Source organism: Balaenoptera physalus (assembly GCF_965194825.1).
Source record: "Balaenoptera physalus genome assembly, chromosome: 16".
In the NCBI taxonomy this organism is placed as follows: domain Eukaryota; kingdom Metazoa; phylum Chordata; class Mammalia; order Artiodactyla; family Balaenopteridae; genus Balaenoptera; species Balaenoptera physalus.
The window spans coordinates 16,298,668-16,323,642 of record NC_138898.1 but is presented as its reverse complement, the minus strand read 5'-3'; the positions used below and the strand labels follow the sequence as shown (position 1 = coordinate 16,323,642).

General features: G+C 46.3%; 1 protein-coding gene across 3 annotated transcripts in view; it reads right to left on the bottom strand.

The window, feature by feature from the left end:
- JPH2 (junctophilin 2) overlaps positions 1-24,753 on the bottom strand; it is a 64,544-nt gene extending 39,791 nt beyond the window's left edge. For all 3 annotated transcript variants that reach the window (XR_014254804.1, XM_082430175.1, XM_082430176.1), the window contains exon 1: positions 23,876-24,753. Coding sequence is in view for 2 of the 3 variants with exons in the window: in XM_082430175.1 (XP_082286301.1) it covers positions 23,876-24,254 (379 nt within the window). In the remaining variant the exon portion in view is untranslated. The remainder of the gene's footprint in view (positions 1-23,875) is intronic.
- Positions 24,754-24,975: the final 222 nt, after the last annotated feature.

Here is a 24,975-nt window from a genome sequence, read left to right as displayed (position 1 = left end):
TCTGAGTGTGTGAGGTTGCGTGAGTGAGTGTGGGAGAACAAAGGCGTGCAAGCCAGAAGTCTGCGTGGCGGTGTGAATATTTCCGTCGGTGGGAACGTGGCAAGGCCACGAGCGTGCAAGATGGAGTGAGGTGGTGTGACGCCGAGTGTCAGTGTGTGAAGTTGTGCGGGAAGGCGGGGCCCCGGGAGTGCGTGCCAGGACACGAGCGGACAGGCCGGAAGGAGTTTGCATGACCGGTGTGAATATTTCTGTTGGTGGGAATGCGCCAGGATCTTTACTGTGCGAAATCGGGTGAGGTTGAGTGAGGCCGTCTTAAGTGTGAGGTTGTGGGCACAGATGAGGCTGTGTGAGTGTGCACAGATTTGGAATCACACAGAGCAAATGAATGTGCCAGAGCGCGAGTGGTATGACAGTGAGTTTGTGCGGTAGCGTGAATATTGCATTTGTGAGTGTGCGTGTAGAAGCTTGAGTGTGCAAGGCAGTGTGTGCACAGAGGGTGACCGAGATCACGTGAGCATGGGACACATATAAGGTTATGAGAGCATTTGAGGTCTTAAGTATGCAGCAAAGGCAAAGTTGAGTGAGGGTGCAAGACTGCTAGAGGATCAAAGAGTGCAAACGTGTGAGCAGGCAAGGCTCTGTCGGTATGTGAGGTTAAATGCGTGTGCATCGTTATCCTAGTGTGCAAGATGACGTGAAAGTCCAAGGTTATGAATGGATAAGACGGTGAGTTTGCATAGCGGTGTGAATGTTGGAGGGCACAGGCGAGTGTGTATTTGTGCAAGGCCATGGGTAGAGAAGACTGTTAGGAGCGTGCCTATCGGTGTCCTTTGACTCTGTGAGCTCATGAGTGTATGATGCAGTGTGTACACACTGGAGTGAGTGCCCAGTGGAGGTGACATCATGGGTATGTGTGAGGTCTGAGTACACAAGGCCATCTGAGTGTTAAAGCCCAGAGTAATCTGAGACACTCGAGGCTGAGTGAGTGTGTGAAGTTGTGCGCATTAATGAAACTGAGACCGTGTAAGACAACGTGTACGCAAGATGGCGTGTACAGGGAGCTGGTAACAAGAAGGCCTTGCATGTCCATGAGTGTGAATACCTGATCTCCTGGGAAATAGAATCTGTGCATGTGGCCACGATGTGAATAGAGAGGCAGCACAGAGTAATGGTTAGGAGCACAGACTGCGGAGCCAGGCTGCTGGGTCCGAACCCTGCCTCTGCCCTTGCTAGCTGTGTGACCTTGGGCAAGTGACTTAACCTCTCTGAGGCTCAGCTTCCTCACCCGTCAAACAGGTAACAATTGCCTCTTACCTCATAGGGTTGTTGGAGGTTTAAATGAGTTAATATTGCTGAAAAACTAAGAAAGAAAAGATATGTGTGATGTTGTGATTTTACAAAGTTGTGCTAGCGTGTGAGGTCACCTGAGTTGTATGAACAAGCTGATACAAAGGTGACAAAATACCTTCATATTCCACCCCCATCCTAACAGGCTGTGCTCCCCGGGGCTCCGTCCAAAACCTTCTCCCCATCCTCCCTGGGTGATTGCATCATCTGGTGTTTTTATAACTGCCATCTGTGTCCTGCAGATTCTCCCGAATATATCCCCAACTTCTTCCCCTCTGCAGCTCCACATGTTGCCTTGGAGATGGATGCCCCCAGATGTTACACAGCATCTCCGACTCAGCACCTCCCCTCACCCACACACACAGCTGTTCTACCTTCTTGGTCTTTCTCTCCGCAGCAGCACCACTGAAAGCTATCTCTCTGCCTTCATCTTTGTGCCTTTTGTATGTAGAACAGTGCGTGACACATGTTCACCAAAGTGAGGGGGGAAATTCAGAACCGTTGTTTTAAACACAAGCTGATGTGCTGCCCTGGTTAACCAAAAAAACCAAATGGCTTGCCAACAAATACCCAGGATGGCTGGTAAGGGACTCTTAAGGTCAACCCAACAGGCATGTTCCCATTCGGACGTTTGCACTGGCTGTTCCCTCTGCTAGGAACTCTTTTCCTCCCTATATCCTTCAAGTCTTTGCTCACTGAGGACTACCTGACCACCCTATTTAAAACTACAATCTGCCTGTGTCCCCACAAGCACCAAGATATCCGTGATCTACTTTTTTTTTTTCTATAGCATTTATCACCTTCTGACATACCATATGACTTATTTATTTATATTTATTGCTTTATTGCTTTTCCTCCCCTACTAGAATGGAAGCCTTGTGGGTGCAGGGATCTTTCCTGTTTTCTGTTCTGATGTATCCCCAGCACCTGGGACAGTGCCTGGCACATAGAGGTGCTCCAGAAATATTTGCTGATTGATTGGCTTGAACCTGTCCAGAAACGCCATCTCACTGTGTGACCTTGGGTGACTCTCTTCCTTTCTTACAGGCTCGATTGCCCCATCAGTCAATGACATGTTGGTGATGAGGCTCTAAGGTTTGGCCTCACTTTGAGATGCTGGGCTTCTAGGAATCGGGGCACTGTGACTCTGGAGGCAAAGGATAGTGGTGAGTCCCCATGACTCCACGCGGCCCGGCCCCTCCCAGCACAGACTGCTCCAGCTCAGGGTCCCACGCCTACCCCACCCCAGCCCTTTGTGTGTGAAGAGACCCCATCAAGGATCACGTACAGTGTTGGGGGGGTGTTCACTTACACCTCTCAGCAATCCTGTGAGGTGGGTCTCATGCAGATGCTCATTTACAGGAGAGGAAGTTGGTGATCTGAGAAGTTACTAGACTTGACCAAGGAAGCAGGATCAAAACCCAAGTCTATCTGATGCCCAAAGCTCATGCTCTGAGCCCACAGTTCTCAATCCTGGCTGCATGTGAGAAGCTAAAGATAAAATACAGATCCCCGGGCCTTGCCACCTGAAATTCTGCTTCAGTTTGTTGGGGAGGGTGTCTGGTGCTTCTGGCCCCTCAGTACGGCAGGCAGGAACAGCCAGGGGTGAGAGGACAGCAGGGCTTCAATGACCAGCCACAAAAAACCAATGATCAGAGAATATCAACTATAAAAGGGCCAAAGAGAAACGGAGAGAGACAGAGAGAGATGAGGGCGTTGGGCATGACCTCGCAAAGGAAGATGCAAATATGCTCTCCATTTCTTAGGTGGATTGATGTTCAGAGAGGTTATGTGACTTGCCCAAAGTCACACAGTGAGGAAGAAGCAGAACTGGGATTTGAACTGAGGTCTCACTCAAGCTGGGGAAGTGGGATTATGTGGCAAGTGTACAGAATAAGGAAATGAGAGTGTGGTACAAAGGATGAAAATGTGAGGAGACAGAGAGAAAACTATTATGCTCCATTTTCCAAGCTCATCCACGTGGGGCCACATTGTGTGGGAAGCAGAGGGACAGAAAGAAACACAGAGAGAGAGACAAACTGGTTTCAAGCACCATCTAAGCTGGGGAACCTTGACCGAGCTACTTCTTCTGATTCTCAATTTCCTTACCTGGAAAGTAGAAAAATAATACCTGTTTTCCGGCTTCTTTGGGAGACAACAAAAGATGGAAACAACCCAAATGTCCATTAACTGAAAAATGGATAAACAAACTGCGCTCAACCCCACAATGGAATACTAGTCCTCAATAAAAAGTAGCATGTTACTGAAACACACACCAACATGGATGGATCTCAAAAACATGCCAAGGGAATGAAGCCGGAGACAAATCATATGATTCCAATGACATGAAAGCCTGGAAAAAACTAAACTATGGTGATAGAAAGCAGATCTGTGGTTACCAGAGGGGTAAGGGGGATCCACTGTGCAGGGGCACAAGGGAACTTTCTGAGTTGATGGAAATGTTCTGTATCTTGACTATGCTGGTGGTTACACAGATGTAGATGTTTGTCAAGACTGTGCACAAACAGTGGTGCACAGGGGGTGGTGGTGGTGGTGTGATGAATTGGGCAATTGGGATTGACATGTATACACTGATGTGTATAAAATTGATGACTAATAAGGACCTGCTGTATAAAAAAATAAATAAAATTCAAAAATTCAAAAAAAAAAAGACTGTGCACTTAAAATGTGTTTTATTGCATGGAAATTATCCCTCAATAAAGTTGATTTGATAAATGAATAATTTGTAAATAAATTTTTAAGGAAAAAATAACCCCTACCCAGTACAGTGTCCTGCAAATATCCATCAGGAAATCCTGTCCACTCTACTTTCCAAGTGAATCTAGAATCTCGCCACGTCTCACCACCCCCATTGCTGCTAGATGGTAGCCCGAGCCACCATTATCTCCCTAACACACCTATCAGAGGGGATTCTGTTCAAATATAATAAGCCAGATCATGACACTGCTCTGCTCCTTCTTACTCAGAGAAAAAGCTGAAGTCCTTAGTGACCCACAAGGCCCTACCTGATCTCATCCCCATCACTCCTCCATCCTCACCTCCTCCCATTCTCCCCTTTCCCTCACTTCACTCTAGCCACAGAGGCCTCCTTGCTGTTCTTCCCGCACACTAGCCATGGTCCTGCCTCAGGGCCTTTGCATTTGCTGTTTGCTCTGCCTAGAATGTTCTTCCTCCAGATATCTGCATGGCTCACTCCCTCACCGTCTTCAAGCCTTTACTCAAATGTCATCTCACTGAAGACTCCCTCACCACCCTATTTAAAATTATAACCCCCACCCAAGGTGTTTTTTTTTTATCTCCCTTCTTTGCCTTTTTTTCCCTTCATAGCATATCTAATATTACATACATTTTGCTTTTTCTTTTGTTTATTAACCATCTCCCCTACTGGAATGTAAGTTCCATAAAGGCAGGGATTCCATTCTTTTTTGCTCACTGTTGTATCCTTAGTACCTAGAACAGTATCAAATAGGTACTCAATAAATATTTGTTGAATGAGTGAGTGAGTGAATAGCATGCACTATCCAACTATTTTCTCTTCTTTCTGCTCTATCCATCTGAAAACAGATCTGCGAAAATGACCAGAGAGATATTTAATAGTTCCTATAAGACTCACCGAAGATGACACAGCTAATAAATGCACAGAGTCAAAACTCATACCCATGTCTGGCTGTGCTCCTTCCAGGAGTCTCAGAAGAAAGAAGAAAAAATATATACATCAAAGGGGGAAGTGAGCAAGAACAGAGCAGAGAAGATGGTAAACCAGAGGAAAGAAAGAAGACAACTAATCTCTAGATTGGACAAGTTTGTGAAATTAAATCAACCATTCTACCTTTGGCTTAAATTTGGCGTGAGATGGGCTGACGTGGCCACTTTAAGCCCAGGAAAAACTGAGATGCAACAGGAGAAGGGTTGTTGGCCTCCAGCTGGGGAGGAAATGGCCAGGCTATATTAGGAAACTTACGAGCAAGTGGCAAGAGGCACAAACACCCAGAGGAGGCTGGGAGTGATGGGGCCCTGGGAAGGGGGAAGAGCCAAGTGCTGGAGCCATCCCCTGCCTGACTCTCTAAGGCAGGACAGTTCTCTCTGGGGACAGGAAGAACGCATCCAAAGAGGGAGAGGAGGACCCACCCACAGCCGTCTGGCTGAGAGGAGCCTCTATGTAAGGAAGTGCTTCCTAATACCCTTGGGGATGATCCCCTCACTGGGACTTGCAGACATTACAGGGCTTCCCACTGCCCGCAGGGTAAGGACCAAGATTCTCAGCAGCCTACAAGGCCCGGAGTGGGCTGCCCCTGCCCACCTTTCCTGACTCTTTTCGAACGGCTCTCCAGTCACACTCGCGCTCTCCCTGCAATTCCCCTTCAGGTTTAGTATAGAATAACCTGGGTTTTAACCTTAACTCTGACACTGGATAGTTCTAAAACATGCATAAGTTATTGAAACCCGGTAAGCCTCAGTTGTCCTATAAAATGGAGGTAATGATACCTACTTTATATGGTTTTTCATTCATTCCTTTGAATCAGCAAGTATTTGCAGTGCACCCTGCATTCAATGTTAAGCAGCCCCAGCAGTGTGGTCCAGAGAGATGACGATTGGTTGGCAGTGGAGTGGGGAGGGTTGGTTGACCAAAGATTAAGTGAACTCTATGTGAGGCAGCTAGCACACAGCAAGTGCTCAATAAAGGCTAGCTTTTTGGCAGGTCAGAGTCTTTGCTCAGAAAAGCTGGCAAAGGATTAACTGGGATTAACTGGGAAGATGAAGAGGAGCCAGGGAGGACAGAGAGAACTCAGAGGGAGAGAATGAGACCAGCTCTGGTTTTCTGCCTAGGTGTGTGTGTGCTGGTAAGAAAGCGGGCCTGTGGCCTGGAATGCCCAGCTTTCGCTGGTTTGGGGACACCCCTGAGTCAGGCCGCAGAACTTCTGTCCTTGAGAAGAAGAACATTTGGGGGTCTGCTCATCTGTGAGACCTGCCTCCACGCCCTCTAAACACACAGGATGGAGGAGTTTCTGGAAGCCACATCTATAGTTTAAGATCCACTCCCCAGGGCCAGAGATTATGACTTAGTTGATGTGGATACTGGAAATCATCTCAGATGATTCTAATATGCATCCTGTAAAAGTTTTCCACTGACCTCCAGTTAGCCAACATGCTCTGTTCCTCTGTTGTAAAACCTGCTAACTGATGCCCTTAGCACCCTGATGTGCCTGGCCAGCAGCCTATGCTCTAGCAACTCCACGCCTCTGTTCCCACATGCGGAACTGTGTGTTTATTTAAGACTGTTCCTAAACATGTTTACCTCCATTGTACTCGTTATTGAAATTTTGTTACTTATTAATATTTGTTCTCTAAACCAATGGACTATGAGTGTACAGAAAAAGAGTCTTACTTCTCCAAAAACAACTGAATGTTTTTGGATGTTCACAGGGAGACAGTTCCTTAAAAATCCCTCTCAAATTTGGTATGAATGGGATAACTATAAAAGGTTGGAACAAAATTATAAAAATCTAGACGTTTTCTACACTCGGACTACTTTGCAGTGTCTTTAATTTCTTGCTCCATTTTAAAGAAACCAACAGAAACTGGAAATTATAGATGATACGTTACAGGAATGGAAGACAGACAATGAGAAACTCCACTGCCATCAAAAAAAAGTCTTGGGGCTTCCCTGGTGGTGCAGTGGTTGAGAATCCGCCTGCCAGTGCAGGGGACACGGGTTCGAGCCCTGGTCTGGGACGATCCCACATGCCGCGGAGCAACTAAGCCCGTGTGCCACAACTACTGAGCCTGCGCGTCTGGAGCCTGTGCTCCGCAACAAGAGAGGCCACGACAGTGAGAGGCCCGCGCACCGTGATGAAGAGTGGACCCCGCTTGCCGCAGCTGGAGAAAGCCCTCGCACAGAAACGAAGACCCAACACAGCCAAAAATAAATTAATTAATTAATAAATTAAAAAAACCAAAATTTCAAATGCATGTCCTTTCTGACCTAGCAATACCCTTAAAAAAAAAAAAAAAAAAAAAAAGTCTTTGCCGGGAATTCCCTGGCGGTCCAGTGGTCAGGACTCTGTGCTTTCGCTGCCTAGGGCCCGGGTTCGATCCCTGGTCGGGGAACTAAGATCCCACAAGCCGCGAAGCACAGTCTCTCTCCCCCGCCCCAAAAAAGCTTTGCCATCAAAAGATTAGTGAATAAAAAAAACTGAATATCTATACACTATACGTAAATGTGATATAAATTAAAATAAATGTCATAAGATATATAAATCATTTTAAAAATCTTTCTCTGATCTCACTAACATTCAGTTAACCAGCTTGCATTTGGTATTGATGACATCAGATAAGAGGGCTTCTACTTCGGTTTTAAACGTCAGTGTGAATACATTTGCTTTGACAAAGAGAAAGCAAAGGAAGGAAGACACCAAAAGGGTAATCAAAACTAAGTCAAGGAAAATAAGCAAGTAACCGTACGCCAGCACCCTGATGTGCGACTTTCCCGTAGGGTGTGTGAATCCAAGTTTCGGATGAGTTTAGTTAGGGCAAAACTGCACTTTTCATTTCTTCTCAGGATAAGGATGCCTGTGGCCTGAGTCACTGGGGCCTCTACCCACTACCTGGTCTGTAGGAATTTTCCCTGCGTGGTAGGTACAGCTCATCCAGTTCTGATCATAAGAGGCCGGACTGGAGGTGTATAGCCTGTGGAAAATTTTCCTGGCTGTATAACTTAATAATCCATTAAGGCCGGACCTCCAAAAATGTGTTTTGCAAAACTGGTGTTAATATATTTTATCATGGAAAAAAAGAAAAACAATGCTGAAGTCAAGACAGTTTGAGGAGGGTAAATGAAATGAGAGCTTTCCTGCCTGTGGGCGTTTGTCAGGACCCCTAAAGTGCTCCTGGGGACTGTGAGTCTCCGTGAGGTGGCGCTAGTTAATCAGAAGACCCTTCTTGCAGAACACCTGTCAGGATTAGTATCCCATGGAACCCACTTTGGGAAATGACCATAAGGCTCACATCAGTTTAACCTGGTGGGGTCAGGGGAGCAGATATTTTTTTTTGTTATAAATGGCAAAATTTTATTCTTTTTTTATGGCCGAGTAATATTCCATTATATATATACATCACAACTTCTTTATATATATCACAACTTCTTTATATATATATATATATATATCACAACTTCTTTATTCATTCATCTGCTGATGCTTAGGTTGCTTCCATATCTTCACTATTATAAATATAATGCTGCTATGAATATTGTGGCACGTGTACCTTTTGAATTAAGGTTTCCATATTTTTCAGATACATACCTAGGAGTGGGATTTCTGGGTCATATGGTAGTTTATTTTTAGCTTTTTGAGAAACCTCCATACTCTTTTCCACATTGGCTGCACCAATTTACATACCCACCAAGTGTTTCATGGCCTAGCATGCAATCTATCCTGGGGAATGGGGAGCAGGTATTATTGTACAGCTACTGTTGGTTGTTGCTTACCCAACAACAATTGTCCTCTTTGCTAATAGAGCCTTAATTTTTGTCCCAGGGTCCAGTATTCCTGCCATGTGACTCAGAGAAAGGTCTGCAATCCAGGGGCAAATCCTGATTGCTCTAAGCCAGGCATTCGGGAATTCCCTGGCGGTCCAGTGGTTAAGACTCAGCGCTTTCACTGCCAGGGCCCAGGTTCAGTCCCTGGTAGGGGAACTAAGATCCTGCAAGCTGCAAGGCACAGCCAAAAAAAAAAAAAAAAAGCCAGGCATTCAAGTCTATCCACCTTGCCAGTGATTGGATTAGACATGAGCATATGAACATGTGATGAACTCTGGCATTGAGACCTGAGGTAAGTCAGCAAAAGGTGTGGGGCAAGGGAGACAAGAAAGAGTTCTTAGTTCTTCTCAAGAGATACTTGTGGAGAAACATACCCTCTTTTTCCGCTGTATGTTGTTGCATGTGGACATGACTCCTGGAGCTGTGGCAGCCATATTGGGACCATGAGGGGAACTAGCTGAGAACAAAATTGACACTCTGTGGATGGCAGAGCAAAAAGGCAGCAGGAACCTGGGTTCTTGCTGATGCTGTTGTGCCTCCAAATTAACCAGTCCTGAGACTTCCCTACCTCTGGATTCTTGTTTATGTGTGATTAGAAATATCCTTATTAAACAAGGTCTGTGCTGTCCAATATGGTAGCTATTAGATGCATGTGGTTATTGAGCACTGAATTTAAAAGTTTTAGTACAGGGGCTTCCCTGGTGGCGCAGTAGTTAAGAATCCGCCTCCCAATGCAGGCAACACAGGTTTGAGCCCTGGTCTGGGAAGATCCCACAAGCCGCAGAGCAACTAAGCCCATGTGCCACAACTACTGAGCCTGCGCTCTAGAGCCCGTGCTCCGCAACAAGAGAAGCTACTGCAATGAGAAGTCCGCACACCTCAACGAAGAGCAGCCCCTGCTCGCCGCAACTAGGAAAGCCAGTGCACAGCAACGAAGACCCAGTGCAGCCAATAAATAAATAAATAAAAATTAAAAAAAAAAAAAGATTTAGTACAAAAAGGAATGTAAAATATCTCACTAATAATTACATATTGATTACATGTGGAAATTATAATATTTTGGGTAATGGGTTAAATAAAAGACGTGATTAAAATTCATTTCACCTTTCTAAATGTGGCTACTGGAAAATTTTAAATTACGTTTGGAGCCCATGTTATATTTTTGTTGGAAAGGGCTAGTTTAGGTCATCTGGTGTTAGGGTTTTCTGTTACTTGCAGACAGAAAAAAATATCCAAACAGATGCAAGTATTAGCATTCTGATTTTACAGTGGGAAAAACTGAAACTAAAAATGTAAATAACTTGCTCATGATCACACCAGTGTAGCAGTTGTTGGTGATCACAGCCAAGCATCCTGACCAGTGCTTTCTCCTCTGTACCTCTAAGAACCTCAGAATACCCCTTACAAGTGAAAGGTTCAGAAACCCTCACCCAAACCTCAGCTCGGAAGAAAGCATGACCGTTTCAGAAACCCAAGGGGAGACAGAGAAGAGACCTGTGGGTCAGACCATGGATTCTGCCTCCAAATACAGAATGAATACTGAGAACACCATCCCCTCTGGCCGATGACACCTGCCTATTTCTAGGAAACTGTTTGAGGTCCAACTGTCAGTGTCCCTAGGGGACTGAACAGAGATGGAGAGAAAGGAATCAGGAGTAGCTTCTCTCCGGGGGTCCCCACTGCCCATGGAAGTCCTTACTTGACAGTTCAGGGTCTTCATGACCTGGTCCCAGCTCACCTTCTCAGTTTTCCTCCCCAGATCCTCCAAAGCCTACTTTCAAAGCCACCTCCTTCAGAAACCTACCCAGGCCACCTTCCTTCCTCCAAACTCTCATCACTTCTTACCACCTATGGCCGCTATCTTGTCTATATATTGTCTATTTTGTCCAATAGCCATCTCTGATCCTTCTCCAGGTCCTCTCACGTAGTCTTAGAAGTTAGTTCAAGATCTTTGGGCAGGACCATGGAAGCGTTATCAACAGATTTCAGACAGGGTTTAAGAGAGAGCATGGCAGGTAGGGGAGTGAGCACCAGAAGAGTCCAAGGGTCATGGCTCTTGTCCGGGCACCCTAAATCAGATGAGGTAAACCAGGAATGCACATCGTGGTGAACACACATGCCCATGCCATGGACAGTCACATAGATGCTCTTGACTATAGGGGACCCATCCCACCTTGATGAAGACAATGGATCCTGTGTCCCAGAGAGAGCAAGTCAAACCTGAGACATCTTTGGGAGCAACAAAGAATAATGGAAATTGCTTGGGCTTTGGAAACAGACCTGACTCTGAATATCTCTTTAATCTCTCCCCACTTCCCTTTATCTCCACCCTGTACATCTAGTGCAGGACTGTGCCAATGTTCCCTGGTTGACTACAGTAGCATCTGCCCTGGTCTTTGCCTCCCCAGATACCCACTTCAATCCACCCTTCGCTGCCGCCGGAGTCATCTCCTTTGTAAGATGCAGATGTGATCAGGTTACCCCCACTTAAAACTTTGTGACGGCTTCCCAGTACCTTGAGGGAGGATTGTCCCCTAGGAAACATATTCTGAGACTGAGATTGCATGTGGGTGATTTTGGGGGGAGGGCTCTTGGGACAAACAGCCGTAAGGAAGGAAGCAGGCTTCAATAAGTGGAAGAAGTTGAACAGTTGCAGCTAAAGCCTCACTGGATCCCATGGGGATCTCTGGAGCTGGTATGGCCCTTCAGAGTCGTCCAAAATCGAAGCAAGGAGGCTGGGTCTTTGTACGCCTGTATCAACTAGTCCTTAACTATGGGTTACCCCCAGAGGGAGGCACCTCCTTTTGACAGAGGGCAATGGCCAGCTATGAGCCATCAGCAGCCCAGAGTCCCAGCAGCTGGGGAAAAGAGGACCCGGCTCCTGCGGGGTGTCTGAGGGTGTCCCACAGCATCTGCTGTAAGGATGAAATTCAAACTCCTCGTTGTGACCCACGAAGCCCTCTTGGCTTGGGCCCTGCCAACCCTCCAGCCTCATGTATCCCACTCTCTCTCTCAGTCTCCATGCTCCCACCTTTTCTTGAACACAGCATGCTCCGTTCCCACCTCCAAGCCTTTGCACTCAATATTCCTTTTGTCTGGCACCATGTGGTCCTCCCATCACCCATCCTTTAGATCTCAGCCTCAAGGCTAAGATCACTTCCTCAAGGAAGCCTTCTCTGATTACCTGACCAGACTAGGTTCACCCATTATCAGCTCATAAACCCTTCTACTTGCCCTTCAAATTATTTATCCCAGGTTGTAATTAAATAACTGTCCAATGCTGGTCTCTGCTGTTAGAATGCACGCTCCTGAGGGCAGGGACCAAGACTGCCTTGCTCACCACAGCATCTCCAGCCCTCAGTGTGATGACTGGCCCAGAGAAGGCATCCAGGAGATACTGTCAGATGAGTACATGAGTACATGGCCTTGGACAAGTTCTTTTTGAGTCTATCCCTGCTCAGCAAAAGAAGCAAAGCAATGTTCCTTGCAGGGTTGCTGTGAGTGTCATGTGAGTTATCTAGCAGAGACCTCAGACTCTCAATAAGTGTTGGCTCCCTTCACTTCTTGGGAAAGGATTGCAGGGTGACCAGTCATCCCCGTTTGCCTGAGATTGAGGGGTTTCCCGAGAAACTTTAATACTTTCAGTACTAAAACCAGGACAGTTCCCAGGCAAACCGGGAGGGTTGGTTGCCTTAAATTTGGGTGGGAAGGAGAGAAGGGCATTTCATATTAGCACATCGTTCCTGGTATGCTGGTAAGACAGCTCTTTGGAAAAACAAACGACCCTGATTCATCGCGTCGGCCAATTTCCATCATCTAAATATTCCCACCCTGGCCAGTCAAGCTACCAGCGGTCGAACAGCCAGCTTGCAAAATTCCTGAAAACTTAACAATGGGCTGTCATGCACCAGTAGGAGCTGATGCCAGCGCCCGGTAGCTAATACAGACTGTCGCGTTCCTGATATCCACACATGCACAACAGGGTCACAGACAACCTCAACTCGGGGGTAAGTGAGAATATTTCAATCCCAAGAAAGGCACAGCTGGAATGGACCTTGAAGACCATCTAGTCCAAGGCAACAAGTCATCTGTCACATGGGCTACCTCTTCCCCATCCTGTGTCCACAACAGACATTGTTAATCGATCACGATGCTGAATCCTAATAAGGCAGAGCAGTCTCCCCTCACCACCTCTCCGGGCAGCCACAGTCAAGTAGCTGATGTTGCGTGTGAGAGAAATCGACTTACCTCCAGGAGTGAGTGTGGTTCAACCCCTCATTATACAGGGTAGGAAGCTTAGGCACAGAGTGGTACAGGGACCTACCCAAAGCCACACAGCCAGGCAGTAGCTCAGCTGGGACTAAAGAACAGATCACCTGCCTTGCTTGCCCTTTCAATCCTGCTTTGCCTTGAAGAGCTGAATACCCCAGAGTGGGGCAGAATGAAGGGAACTCATTTGGTATTTGAGCCTAGATTCTGGGGGACTCTGCTTAGAGCCCCCAAACTCTCTTTGTACCCTGAAGGCTTCTTAGCATGTCAGCATATAAAGGTTTATGTGTTGGGGGGAGAGCACTTCTGGAAAACTTACAAAGTTGCACATGCCCATTGCATAAAATTCAAACAACAGAGGAGTATTTAAAATAAAAAACTCTTGTATTGTCTCCCCAGAGGTAATCACTGTTAACAATTTCAGTCCTTCCAGGGCTTTTTCTACTTATTTACAAGCCTATATATATCACAAGTGAACTAAAAGATTAGTTGCTCCCCACCCTAACACTCTCCCCCTCAATAAATATTTGTCCAGCGGCTCTTGTTTGCTTAAAATGCCTTAGATTCCTTTCCATACGAGTATAGGTGGGTCTGTCTCTGTCCTTCCCCCCCTCCCCCAGATGCGCCGTGCAGCATACGGGAATCTTAGTTCCCTGACCAGGTCTTGAACCCACGCCCCCTGCAGTGGAAGCTCAGAGTCTTAACCAATGGACCACCAGGGAAGTCCCTGTCTCTGTCTTTTTTCTCTCTCTCTCTCTCTTTTTAAACTTTTTTTTTTTTTATTGAGGCATAGTTCTGCCTCTGTCTTTTGAGTGGTTTTCGTACTTCCTGGCATGGTCTTATGAATTAATTGAACAGTCCCTTGGGGTGAGCATATAGACGGTACTCCGTTTTTCCTGTAACAATCCCAAGGCCTTGCTCTCTGGCTCGCCTGCGAGGTGGTCCCGAAGTCCCTTCCCGTGGCCCCGAAATGCTACCTCCCATCAAAGCTCCACTGTCTCTGGTTTCCCAGGATCACCAACAGGGGATTAATCAGGTGACACTGACCGGATGCTGACAATCCTGGGGCCTGGGGGAAAGCATCTTTGCCAGGCCCTGGGTCAGCTCAGCAACGCTGAGGGCCTTGGAAGCCAGAAATAGTTGAGTGTGGGGGAGGAAAGGGATCAAGGGGAGACGGCCTGGGCTCAGACCCCCCCACTGGTTGCTCAGGGCTCCCTGTCTGTGTGCACGTCCGCCCACAACCCTCACGCCCATGTGCCATGTTTAACAGGCTTTGCTCACTCTCAGTATACAGCACCGAGCTCCTGACCTTCCCTCTTCAAACCCTCATCCCATCTTAGGGCAACGCCATCCTTTGTGGCTCAGGCCAAAGCCTTGGAACCTTCCTTGATTCCTCTTTCTCTTACTCCCCCTGTGCAATCTATCAGCCCAATCTTTCGGCTCCAGGTTCTAAATAGACCCAGAGTTCAACCACTTCTCCCCACCTCTGCTGATCCAGGTTGGAGGTCCAAACCATCGTCACGTCTCAGCTGTGTCATTGCAATAGACACACTAATTGATCTCCCTGCTTCTACCCTTTCCGCACCACATCCTTGCCCCCAAACCGTCTCTGAACACAGTAGCCAAAGGAAGCCCTTTAAACAAAGTCAGAGCGTGTCACTTTTATAGCCTGCATTTTTCTCAGGGTAAAAGCCAGATTCTTACAATGGCCTACCAGGCCCTGCGTGAACTACCCTGTATCCACACCTTCCCGGCAGGAATATTATATAGGGGATGTTGTGTCCTTCTCTGTACATCCCAACAAAGGCCCCTATTGTCTGGTTGTCCTGTCATCAATGATGTGAAATTGGATCACTTTGTGAAGATGGTATTCACAAAGGATTCAAATTTAATTAAAAATAAAAGTAAGAAAAACATTGTGCGTGCCACACAGAGCATTTCCTGCAGGTTGCGGCCCACCCTCAGGCCTCAGGGTGTGGCCCCCATTCTACACGGTTCAAACAATGGTCAGCAGCACATGCTTGAATACCTCCAGGCACAAGGTACTCACTACTCGCCTAGGGGGAGAGGCTTCTGGAGTTCCCACTGCCCCTGGATCGCCCTATGGATTCTGGCAGGTGGGTCTGGGTCAGTCGACTCCCAGTTATGCAGGAGTAAGTAGGGGCCTTGGTCTTGACCAGACCCAAAGCCCACCTACTCTGTGGCTCTGGCTTGGGAAAGGAAAGGAGAGAACAGTGGCGACCCTCTGGTCTATGGCAGGAAGCAAGCCTGTCTCCCTCACCCCACACCCCGCCCTCAACCAGGGCCCTTAGAAAATGAGACTGGACATTCCTCACAAAGGTGTGGCAGCCAGGGCTGGTCCAGGCAACAGCTGCTGGGGACATGAAATTAGCAGGCCCTGGAAGCAAGCCAGCTCGATGAATGCCAAGGGCCTGGCCTTGGACAGGGGTACGTCTGGGGAGATTTGGCCAACTGGACACATGCATCCCAGAAAACAAGGCTGCAGAGAGGAGAACTAGTGACATCCACTTCCCTGTCTTACTGAGGGTCCATTCTGCTCCCCTGGAGTCCCGGATAAGTGCCAAGAAGCTGCTGTAACAGCAGCCCAGACAACTGTCATGCTGACCCCTGGCTGTGAACTGGGACATGAGATTTTCAAGATGAGGTTAAATTATGCTGATTCTACATTCGAAATGGAATCATGCCTGACTTGGGTTCCATCTACACTGGCAGGACCCAAGGCAGAATTATGCAACGTCTTGGCTTATTAAGAGCTCCAAAATCAAAAGCTAGGTTTTGTATTGAAATATTCTTCCCCAAACGGAAGCAGCTGTGGTTGAGGCCATCCTGAATTAGTTCGCCCTTTGGACTGTGAAAGAAACACAGAAAAGAGAATATACGTTTCAGCATTTCCTCTGTGCCAGGCATCCTGCTAAGTCCTTTTTATGTATTCTCTCATTTCATTGTTTCAATCACATTTTGAGGGAGATTTTGACATCCCTAATGGAAAAAAGGAAATGGAAGGTGAAAGCACTCACATGAGATGCTTCTGTTTGTAGAATTAAGAAGTGGCCCCACTGGGATTTGGACCCAGATCTGGCTACTCTAAGCCCCAAGTGTTTAAGCAACACGTGCTTCCTTTAGTTCCATCAGATTCTCTTAGGACTTCTACACTTGAGTTTTAATAGCAATCAAGAAATTCTAAATTAAAAGTCATTCTTTTTAAATCTGAAAAACAACCCCCCCCAAAAAAATCCCACCAAAACTAAGAAATTAATTTAGCAAGGTGAAAGGATTGAAAAAGCAGTGAACAATTGGAACAATGAAATTTAAAATGCCATTTATAATATCATAAAAAAGTAAAATACTTGTTAATTTTACCCCCCCCCAAAAAGTGCAAGACATTGAAAACTCTAAAACTTTGCCGAACATAATTAAAGAAGACCTAAATAAATAGGGATATATACCATGTCCATGATTGGAAGGCTCACTGCTGTTCAGATGTCCATTCTCTCCAAACTGATGTGTAGATCAAATGCATTTTTTCTGTAATTATGTTACTCATAATCACACAATAAATTAATGTAATGAATGCATCAGTATGAACAATGCAGCAAGTTGTTAGAAAACTAACTAGGATCCAAGAAAATGGAAAAATAGAATTTAAAAAGCAACAAGACAGTTTCCATAGACCTATATGGATAGGTCTCTTAAATTCTCTAGTGAAGAGATAATACAGTCACTTCTTTACAAATTGCCTTTGGTTCTTATGCTTATCTTAATTGTGAAGTTGTGCTGAATACACTTCAGCATAATCCATCAAATGCATTTTTTTTTTTTTTCGGCCTCCACTTGCTGTTCCATTCAGCTGGCCGTTCCATTCTTTTTTTTTTTTTTTTTCTAATTTAGGGAAGGCTCTTTTATTTATTTATTTATTTTTATATTTATTTTTGGCTGTGTTGGGTCTTCGTTTCTGTGCGAGGGCTTTCTCTAGTTGCGGCAAGCGGGGGCCACTCTTCATCGCAGTGCGCGGGCCTTTTCACTATCGCGGCCTCTCTTGTTGCGGAGCACAGGCTCCAGACGCGCAGGCTCAGTAGTTGTGGCTCACGGGCCCAGTTGCTCCGCGGCATGTGGGATCCTCCCAGACCAGGGCTCGAACCCGTGTCCCCTGCATTAGCAGGCAGACTCTCAACCACTGCGCCACCAGGGAAGCCCCAAATGCATTTTTAATCAAATTTCCATCAGGCTTTTTTAGTAGAAATTGACAACCTGATTTTATCATATATATAGAAATGGAAATTATCTAGAATAACCCAAACGGTCTTGAACAAGGAGAGCAAAGTTGGAGGATTTACTCTGATTTAAAAACGTGTTTTAAAGCTCCACTAACCAAGGCAGTGTGATATTGGCACAAAGATAGACACATAGATCGATAGAAACGATATTCCTTTGCGGAGCAAATATGTAAAGAAATATGGAGGTTAAGTTGCTTCAAGGAACACATATCACAGGCCCAGATAATGTGACATCAGGTACTACTCAGGCCTCTAGCCTGGCAAATTCATTTAGCTCCCATGTTCAGAGTCAATTGGGCTAAAATGAGCTTAAGTCATCAGCTTTGGGAAGGACAAAGAAATCTGTATCCAGAGCATAGAAGGTTGTGTTTTTGACCCAGGTCTCATACTTAAACATAAAAATATCATTTTTTCAGTATGTAATAATAATAATAAGAGCACTAACCACATGCCTAACACTGTTCTAAGTATTTTATGTATATCAGTGCATCATTTAATTCTCTCAACAAGAGAGAACAATAATTCTATCAATAATATCTCATAAAAGAGAAAATAGCAAGTACAGCATATAGGAAGAGAAATATTGTTTCATGATGACTTGCTTCAGTTTTATGTTTGTGTGTGTGTGTGCATAGAATTGCAATGGGAAATACATATCTTAAAGTGGATTGTAGTCATAAAAATTTGAAAGCCGCTAGTGTAGTAGATGAGAGAGTTGTTAAGAAGCCTCAATAATAAATTGGGAGACTGGGATTGACATATACACACTACTGTATATAAAATAGATAACTAATAAGAACCTGCTGTAAAGCACAGGGAACTCTACTCAATACTCTGTATTACAGATTATGTATAGTCTGTAATGGACTATATGGGAAAGGAATCTTTAAAAAAAGGGTGGATATATGTATATGTACAACTGATTCACTTCGCTGTACACCTAAAACTAACACAACATTATAAATCAACTATACCCCAATAAATATTTTTTATAAAGACCCACTACTGGGCATATACCCAGAGAAAACCATAATTCAAAAAGACACATGCACCCCAATGTTCATTGCAGCACTGTTTACAATAGCCAGGTCATGGAAGCAACCTGAATGCCCATCGACAGACGAATGGATAAAGAAGATGTGGTACATATATACAATGGAATATTACTCAGCCATAAAAAGGAACGAAATTGGGTCATTTGTAGAGACGTGGATGGACCTAGAGACTGTCATACAGAGTGAAGTAAGTCAGAAAGAGAAAACCAAATATCATATATTAATGCATATATGTGGAACCTAGAAAAATGGTACAGATGAACCGGTTTGCAGGGCAGAAATAGAGACACAGATGTAGAGAACAAACCTATGGACACCAAGGGGGGGAAAGCAGGGGTGGGAGGGTGGGGTGGTGGTGGGATGAACTGGGAGATTGGGATTGACATGTATACACTAATATGTATAAAATAGACAACTAATAAAAAATATATATAAAAAATTATGTTAAGGAAAAATAAAAAACAAACCTCATTAATATAATGAATGTACGATTCTTAGCACAGAGCCTGAGAGAGAAGGACTAGTAAAGACTCCGTAAATGGTAGAGACAGTTATTACTATTGTCACAGAGCCTGATAAAAACTAGTAAAGACTCAACAAATGGTCAAGACCATTGTTACTACCGTCACGGCCAGCTTCATGGGCGTTTAACCGGTGTAGTCACACAGGACTCTGCTCAGAAGGGTCCTGAACTTGGCTTAATGCTCTCGTCACCATCTTGAAATTCTTACTGATTTTGAAGAAGGGGCCCACATTTTCATTTTGCACTGTGTCCCCCAAATTATGTAGCCAGTCCTGATTATTTTGTATAGTTGTCTGTCATTTATTAAAATACTGATTCATAATATGTATAAAATATTTAATTATCATTTACAACGATCAAATTCCATCTCTGCCCCTTATCAGCTAGAGGACCATGAGAGAATACTTACTATCTGCCTCAGTTTCCTCTTCTATAAAAGTGGGGTAATAATAGTACTTTTCCGTAAGTTTATTGTGAAAGTTTAAATAACACAACACATGCCATGTACCAAGATCAGCACCTGGCACATCGTTCCTACTCCAAAAATCTTAACTATTATTATTATTAACTTTATGAAAAAAAGGCAACCTTGGGCTTGGTTTTTCCTACTGCACATTTTGGGGAGGGGATTATTGAACTAGACCCATCGTTCTGGAATTTATCTGAGCACCAGATTACTTGGAGAATCTGATGGCTCTTTGAGGAAATACCTCCCAGAAAAACACAGATAGTCCACGCACATATGCACACATCTTGCCTGTAGTTTCAGGCCATTTATGGGCCTCTGAGGCCAAGGCTCAGGCCCAGGTCAAGATCCGAGGAAAGCAAAGATCACTCGTGGCCCTTCTAGTCCTGGAGTCTGTGGGTCTCTGGGGTGGAAACTGCCAGGCAGCAAGTTACTACTTAAGGACCGGGTGTCTGCTGGCTTTGGGCTTTTAAGTCAGCAGCTATTTTTAGCTTTGCTATATATGGCCAGGGGAGGAATGTGGGGCTATAGGCGGGGGAGGGGTGCCAGGAGGCTTAGGGCAGAGTTTGGGAGGCTGGAGCTCCTTTGTCTTGACCACCTTACCCTTCCCACCAAAGAATTGGAGCTTAACTTCCAGCCAAAGCAACAAGCATGGGGAAGAGAGAAGGTCTGTGGATTTAGGAGTGGCAGGGGCTTCCATGAAGATGCCAGGTCAAGTCACTTTAGAACAGTGATATTCATACTTTTTTGACCATGACCTGCAGTAAAAAATATATATGTTTGAATCATGACACACACATAAACACATTTTTTTTTGCCCATGATGAATAATTTATTAATCTACCATGAAATCATAAAAATAATAATGTGCGAATTTTCTATATTGTTGAATTTAATTTAAAGGGCCATCTTTTATTCTTGATTAAGTACTTTGTGTGGAGATATTAGTAGACAGTAGTCATCAATGTAGAAACGCAGACATTTTAATACACACACAATATATATACATATATCCATATATGTATATATATACATATATCTCCAACTGAACAAACATTTCAGGAAACAATACTTTATCTCATTCTCTATGAAACACTTTGATATTTTCTACTCTATTCTGTTCTATTCCATTCTTTCATTTTTTTAAATGCAGGTCATGACCCAATAAATTGATTTTGCCAATGAGTCAACACCTCCAGTTTGGAAATCTACTCTTTTCTTTGGTTTGGAGCAGGCAGACACCTGTAACACTGGACTGCAAGGTAAGGTAGGGAGTGGAGGAAAGGGGACATATTATCGCTTAGCTCAGTACTTCTCACAACTGGGGATAAGACGAAAGTTTCAGTTGGATATCTGCTGGATGGCAAGCTTTGGACCTCAGAGTCTTTGTACACTGTTCTCTCCACCTGGAGCACGCATCCTCCACCCTTGTCACCTGGTTCACTCTGGTACTTCAGAGCTCCACTTGCCACTTATTCCAGGAAGCCTCCCTGATTGCCTCAGTCTGGTTAACTGCCTGCTTCTTGCTCCCTTAGTGCCTGGCACATCCCTGCTTGGCACCCAACACAATTTCTTCTTAGATTCTCTGGAAGGCAGGGACCTTTCCCATCCTGTTCATTTCTACACTCTCCTCACCGCCTGCCCACCACCCACCCAGTGTAGTGTAGCACTGGCTTCCTAATAATCACTCAGTAAATATTTATTGAATGAATTGATGATAGATAATAGTAATAATGGCAACTACACATTTATCGCATGAGAAATCTTAGGAGAGATTAGTATAAATCCACTTTAGGGATGAGGAAACTAAAGCTCCAAGAGATGAAATAATATGATAGGGGGAGGGTAATAATCCAGGGTTGCCTGACTGCTAATGGTACCTAATCACAGGAGCTTATTTGTCCGCATTCCCCTCAACACTGTCCAGGATGGGGCAAAGGGCAGGTCCTTAACAACCCCTGGGAGAACTGATGACAGGTTGATTAAAGAGATTTTCCGAAGCAGTGGCCACATCTAATTTTGGAGGGCTGCACTCGTGGGAGAGGATCTGTGAGGTTTCCAGGCCCCCTGGATGTGGGGCTGTCTCATTCGGGAGGAGAGTCTGGGCTTCTGACAAACCAGGGAGGCAGGCCTTCCGATGACACACCTTCCTAGGCTCCTGGACACACGTAGGCTAAAACCCAAGGCCCTGCAAGTCTGTGTGACCTGGTCCATGCCTGCAACCCCAGCGGCAGCCCCAGCAGCCCGGCCTGTTCCCCTCATTCATGCGGATCGCGCTGCTCCGGTGTTCTTGCTGCTCCTCACGCATGCCAAGCCCAGTTCTGCCTCAGAGCCTTTGCAGCCGCCATGCCCTCTGCCTGGGGTCTCCCCTCCCTCGCTAGCCCTCTCCACCCTACTTCTCAGGAACCCCCCATCCAAAAATATCACCCTCTTCCTTCTCTGCTATTTTTTTTCATAACACTAGTAACTTCTGGAAATTGCATATATGTTTGTTTTCCGGTTTATTTCTGTCTTCTTCACTAGAGAGGGAAGTCCCTGAGGACTTTGATTGCTCACTGCCCCGGCCCCTAGGACTCGCTGTGGGAGGGTGCCTGACACATAGTTGGTGATCCATGAATGAATGAATGGGTTTCCCCCATTTTAGACATATTGGGACATCGGCCTCTAGTTTCCCAGAAATGTGTGTCCCTGCGACTCACATCCAGGCCCCCAACACACACACACACCGTGGTTTGGGGAGGGGGAAGAAGGAAGGAACTTTCAGCACATGCGTACTGGCACCACTTTGCATGGGTAACTGATGCCCAGCAAGCGTGCAAGGATTATCTCCACTTGGTAATTGGAGAATCTGAAGCTTGCTCTCTGCTTGTCCCCAGTGTGTAGTGTAGTGTCTGGCATAAACATCTGGTGAACTTAATTGCACTGAATTGCAGAGGTTCCGCAAACTGCTCAAGGTCACCAAATTAGGAAACGTGGAGCCAGATTTTGTTCAATTCCAGCCAGGGCTGCGTGGCCGCCATGGTGCCATAGAAGCTCCAGGGACACAACCTGTTAACATCCAGATGGATTCGAGGGCGGCGCTCGCCAGACATTCACCAGTCGGTAGCCCGGTCAGGAGCGCATCCTGCACCTGAGGCCATTCTCTATCTGCCTCTCAAACATAATTTTCCCATCAAGGTTCAGTTCAGATGTCACCTCCTCGAAAGCATCCCCTGACCTCCTCAAATCTAACTTCTCTTTTCTGCCACAGCACTCTGTGGATACTTGTGTATAATTGTTTGTCCACAAGCCTATCTTTGAACCCATGGGATGTCTCTTGTTCCTCTTTATATCGAACGCTTTTTACCGTGCCTGGTGAATAGGTGGTACTACAGGAATATGCACTGAACGAAAGGATGCTTGGATGGATGCGTGGATGGATGGATGGATGGATGGATGGATGGATGGATGGATGGATGGACAAATGGGTGGATGGATGAATGATTGGGAGAACAGATAAATGGATGGATGGATGGATGACTGGGTGGATGGATGGATGAATGGATATGTGGATGGATGAATGGGTGGATGGATGGATGGATAGATAGATGAATGGTTGGAAGAACAGATAAATGGGTGGATGGATGGATGACTGGGTGGATGGATGGATGGATGGATGAATGGATATGTGGATGGATGGATGGGTGGATGGATGGATGGATAGATAGATGAATGCTTGGAAGAACAGATAAATGGGTGGATGGATGGATGGATGGATGGATGACTGGGTGGATGGATGGATGAATGGATATGTGGATGGATGAATGGGTGGATGGATGGATGGATAGATAGATGAATGGTTGGAAGAACAGATAAATGGGTGGATGGATGGATGAATGGATGAGTGGGTGGATAGATGGATGAATGGATATGTGGATGGATGGATGTGTGGATGGGTGAGTGGGTGGGGGGATGGATGGATGAATGAACGAATGAACACTTCATGATCTTTAGATTGAAAATAATTTTCATGGCAAAGTTGACACTAGACACCAATTCTTCTGAAGCATATTCCACATCTGATGGTACACCTAGCATGCAACAGTAGCAGTAGTGTCTTACTGAATGTGTATTTCTATGGCAGGCCTTGTATTAGAAGCACTTCTGCCAATCCTCTCAATAGCTCCGTTATTGACCCCACTTTACTAACAAGGAAATGGATGCAGACAGAGGTGGAGCCGCTTGCCCAAAGCCACACAGCAGATAACATCCCGGCACCTCTGATTTGGTGCTGTCCTGCCCCTGGATCGTCCCACCCTCCACCCATCTTCCTCACCCTGCCTGGCCCCTCCCCCTGGTCCGCAGGCCCCAGGCTGGGCTCACCTCCATCCGCATAGGTCTCCGTGCCATAGCCGTCCTGCAGGCCATTGTTCCAAGTGCCCTCATACTTGGCACCGCTGCTGCTGCTCTGCCGGGTTCCGTAGCGTCCCTTGAAGCCGTGCGTCCACTCGCCCTTGTACAGCCAGCGTCCCTTGGTCTCTATGCCCAGCCCATGCCGCTTGCCCTGGCTCCAGTATCCCTCGAAGGTGTTTCCGCTGGGCCAGGTATAGACACCCGCCACTTCAAAGCCAAAGTTCCAGGAGCCCGAGTATTCGCCCTGGCCCTTGGGGCCCGTGCACAGTCCGTGCCCGTGGGCCTTTCCCCCCTCCCAGCCCCCGCAGTACGCCCCGCCATCATCAAAGTCAAAGCGGCCCCCGCTCATCTCATCGTAGCCCCTGACCACCTCACCGTCCTCCAGCTTCGGGGGAGAGGGCAATGGGGGTGGTGGTGACAGCGACTCTCTCCAAGCAGCTCAGGGCTGCCCCCCCCACCCCCGGACTCACTGCGCCCCTGGAGGGGGTAAGCAAGATGCCACCCGAGGCTGAAGGAACCCAGGAGCCAAGTCAGCACTGGGTCGGCTGGTCAGTGCCATGCCTGGGAGGCCCCCACTCACTCAGCCAGAGGAAGGCTGCCAGCTGGGAAGGAAGTGGGAAGGAGAGGTTCAAAGTGTCCACGGAGTGTCCCAAACCTGGCTTCCATGGAGTCAAAGGAAAAACGGTGTGATCCCTTTAAGAAATGCAGTGAAAGGGGTGGGGTGGAGGGGTCCCCAGTCCGTTTTCAAAGAGGAGAAATACCCCTCGGTGACAACCCCCAGCCCGAGGCTGAATTCCTGCAGCCCGCTGGCCCCCTTCTCCTCCACCCCCGGTGGGTGTGCAGGGCTGTGATTCCCCCACCCTTGCCCCGCCCCTCTCCAATCCTGCCCTCCTCCTGGGATGGAAAGGTCAGTGTTGCCCTAACAAGGCCATTGGATCTTAGAAGCTGCTCCCAAAATAACCCCCTGGCCGGCCCAGCCTCCTTCAAAGCGGGAGGGGTATTTCAAACTGGGCTAGAGCTTCAAACTCAGGGAGTGGTTGGAGGGATGAGGAAGGGAAGCTGAGAACTAA